The sequence below is a fragment of the Diaphorina citri genome, unplaced genomic scaffold, assembly GCF_000475195.1.
Source record: "Diaphorina citri unplaced genomic scaffold, Diaci psyllid genome assembly version 1.1 scaffold636, whole genome shotgun sequence".
In the NCBI taxonomy this organism is placed as follows: Eukaryota; Metazoa; Arthropoda; class Insecta; order Hemiptera; family Psyllidae; genus Diaphorina; species Diaphorina citri.
The window spans coordinates 110,543-113,215 of NW_007378069.1; the positions used below are offsets into that span (position 1 = coordinate 110,543).

At 35.4% G+C, this 2,673-nt stretch overlaps 1 protein-coding gene across 1 annotated transcript in view; it reads left to right on the forward strand.

Annotated features, from left to right (window-relative positions):
• The first annotated feature begins 1,858 nt into the window (after positions 1–1,858).
• LOC113468063 (formin-like protein 5) overlaps positions 1,859–2,673 on the forward strand; it is a 5,069-nt gene continuing 4,254 nt past the window's right edge. Inside the window, exons 1-2 of the mRNA XM_026824707.1 lie at positions 1,859–2,083; positions 2,493–2,655. Coding sequence (XP_026680508.1) covers positions 2,051–2,083; positions 2,493–2,655 — 196 coding nt within the window. The 5' untranslated portion in view covers positions 1,859–2,050. The remainder of the gene's footprint in view (positions 2,084–2,492; positions 2,656–2,673) is intronic.

The window sequence follows — 2,673 nt, forward strand, 5'->3', positions numbered from 1 at the left end:
TCTAGTGTACAACCCCCTCCCCCACCCCCTAGCACCGGAGTTCCAGCCCCCCCTTTACCAGGCCAACCTCCACTACCTAGTCAGAATGGATTGGCTGCACCTCCAACCTCCACCACTAGTACAGAACCTCTTACTCTTACACCTCCTCCTCCACCTCCCAAGCCAGGTAAGTAATCTTACCTTTAAACTTCTAATTCTTTACCCTAGTTTTACCTTGATATCATATTAGGATCAAATAGTTTGGTCTCAAATGATAAGGGATTATTATTACTGACACATTGATTGGAAATTGGGTCTTTAGTTGTACAGGGACCTACATCTTTTTCACACAAGTGCCTGTTTTAGGTATTTAATCGAACTGGGCTCTTAGGTAAGACATCACATCCATAGTATCAAATTAAAAAATAATACACCCAATACGCCTTGAACTTACTAGCCCCATTTTAGGAAAATACAAAGGCAATGATGCACACCACTAATCACAGTAATCACTGCTACATCAAATTTTGTCCCAAAAATTGATCAATTTTTATTGTATTACTTATGTTTTGTTTAGTAGGCTCATTACCTAGTTATGAGATAGGTATTTATTATTTGAATTTCTTGTAAAAAAAAGCCTTCAAAGTGGTTTTTACTTTCTTCTGTTAAATTTTCTTCCTGTTGTACTTTGTTTTGAGTAAACTACTCTATCTAAGTGCTAGAATAATTTTTCATATTGAATATGTAATTAAGAAAAAAGTTACCTATTATCTCACTTCATTTTGATACTTTATACTGAGGCTAGAGGAGGTTTAGTAAATTAAAAATTTAAAACTATCTCCTAGGTACTTGGCAAGACAACCTACCTACATACCTACTAGGAACTAGACTTCTCACTAAGAAAGCTTTTCTGTTTTTCCTTTCCATGTCTATCCCTCAATTCCAAGTGACATTTAAGTAACACAATTTTGTTAGGTATTTTCACCTTGTAAATTTTTTGTGAAAAGTAAATTGTGCTAGATAGTAGGTATTGGTTTAAGTGTGTAGGTGAATTCATCATCTTTGTTTTGTAATAATGTTTTTTGTCCTTTCTCTTTGTTTCTGAGATGTTTCAGGCATTTACAAATTGTTACATATGAGTATTGATAAAGAACCACTCACTAACATATTTGAAAGTATAATTTCTTATAATTTTATTTTTGTATTTTTCTGGTGAGAGTAAACTTATCAATGATAACAAAGTAGGTACCCAACTGTAGATAACTCAGACACACAATAATGTTTTCAGTTTCACTATCTTTGTCTCAATTTTCCTACCCAGTATGCCTCATATTTTTATCAGGATTAAATAACATCAAAATAAATTCTCACCTTTGGTGTTTGTCCCTTGACTTTACCAGCACGAGCCAATGATCCGTGAACTTTACCTGTTGACAAAGATTTATTTAGTGTTAGTAAAGTTTTCAACTGTGGTAATAATGGAGATGGCTTGATAGCATTGTATAGAACCATATGTACTTCTGATAGCTGATAACCAAATTTGAGATCCATTCCCAATGGACATCACTAGTCACTAGTTTAGTTTTTAGATGAAAGTAACAATGATGATTGACTGTTGAAATCAACAAGTTAAAACAAATTTTAATAAGAATAGTTGTTGGCACACTCTAATAAATATAAATAAAAAAAAAAAAAAAAAAAAAAAAAAAAAAAAAAAAAACTAGAGTCTAGACTCTAGAGGTAGAGCACGGTACGGCACGAGCGATCGGGCCACCAAAGAAAAAGATCGTGTAAACAAAGCTTTTTTTTTTACTTCCCTAATCAGCTGATTTCATTGTGCGGCCATTTTCTTTCTACATTTGTTGGTTGTTTTCTTCCAGAAAACTAAAAAAAGATTTTGCTAAAAGGAAAAGTGGAAAAGTTAGGTACCTACAGAAAACGGGAAATTTGATTTGCTTTCTACTAAAATATTGTTTGACTGCCCATTATTAACACATAAATTCAATATCCTTTTTGTTTAGTTTCTTTTTTAAGTTTTCAGTGAATTCCTGGCTGGGGTTTTCATCGGATAATGTACAACATGATGAATGGCGGAATGGGGATGGTAAGTCCTACACACTCCAATCCAATGTTTGAACTGTTTAATAAAATGTCTAGAAATAATACAAGTGATTCTTCTTGTTAAAATATCATTGTTCTATTCAACGTTTTTGAAGAAATGTGGCCTTAGTGGCACAAATCTCATATTTCTGGTTAGGCTTCATCTATCATTCTCCGTCAAATGTATTATACCCTGGTAATTTCAAATTTCTCACTCCAGAATGTCCTGAACAGTAGACAGTACATTAGGGCAGATGTTTCTAGGATTGTTGTTTAATGTAGATACAAGCTCTGTAATGTGAAAGTCTCTAATGATGAGATGGATAGTTTTCCCAAGATGCAGAGATGTTTAATTTGGGCTAAATGTCTTAACACCCTTACTCCAACTCAGTGTTTCATGTTTCTTTTTTCAGCCACCACTGCAGCCACCTCCTGGTATGCCGCCAATGCAAGGAGGTCCCCCAATCATGCCTCCTCCATTCATGCCCCCTCCAGCTATTATCCCTCCCCTAATGGGGCTCAATGTAGCTCCCCCTCCCCCTCCTGTACCTTCTAGTGTACAACCCCCTCCCCCACCCCCTAGCACCGGAGTTC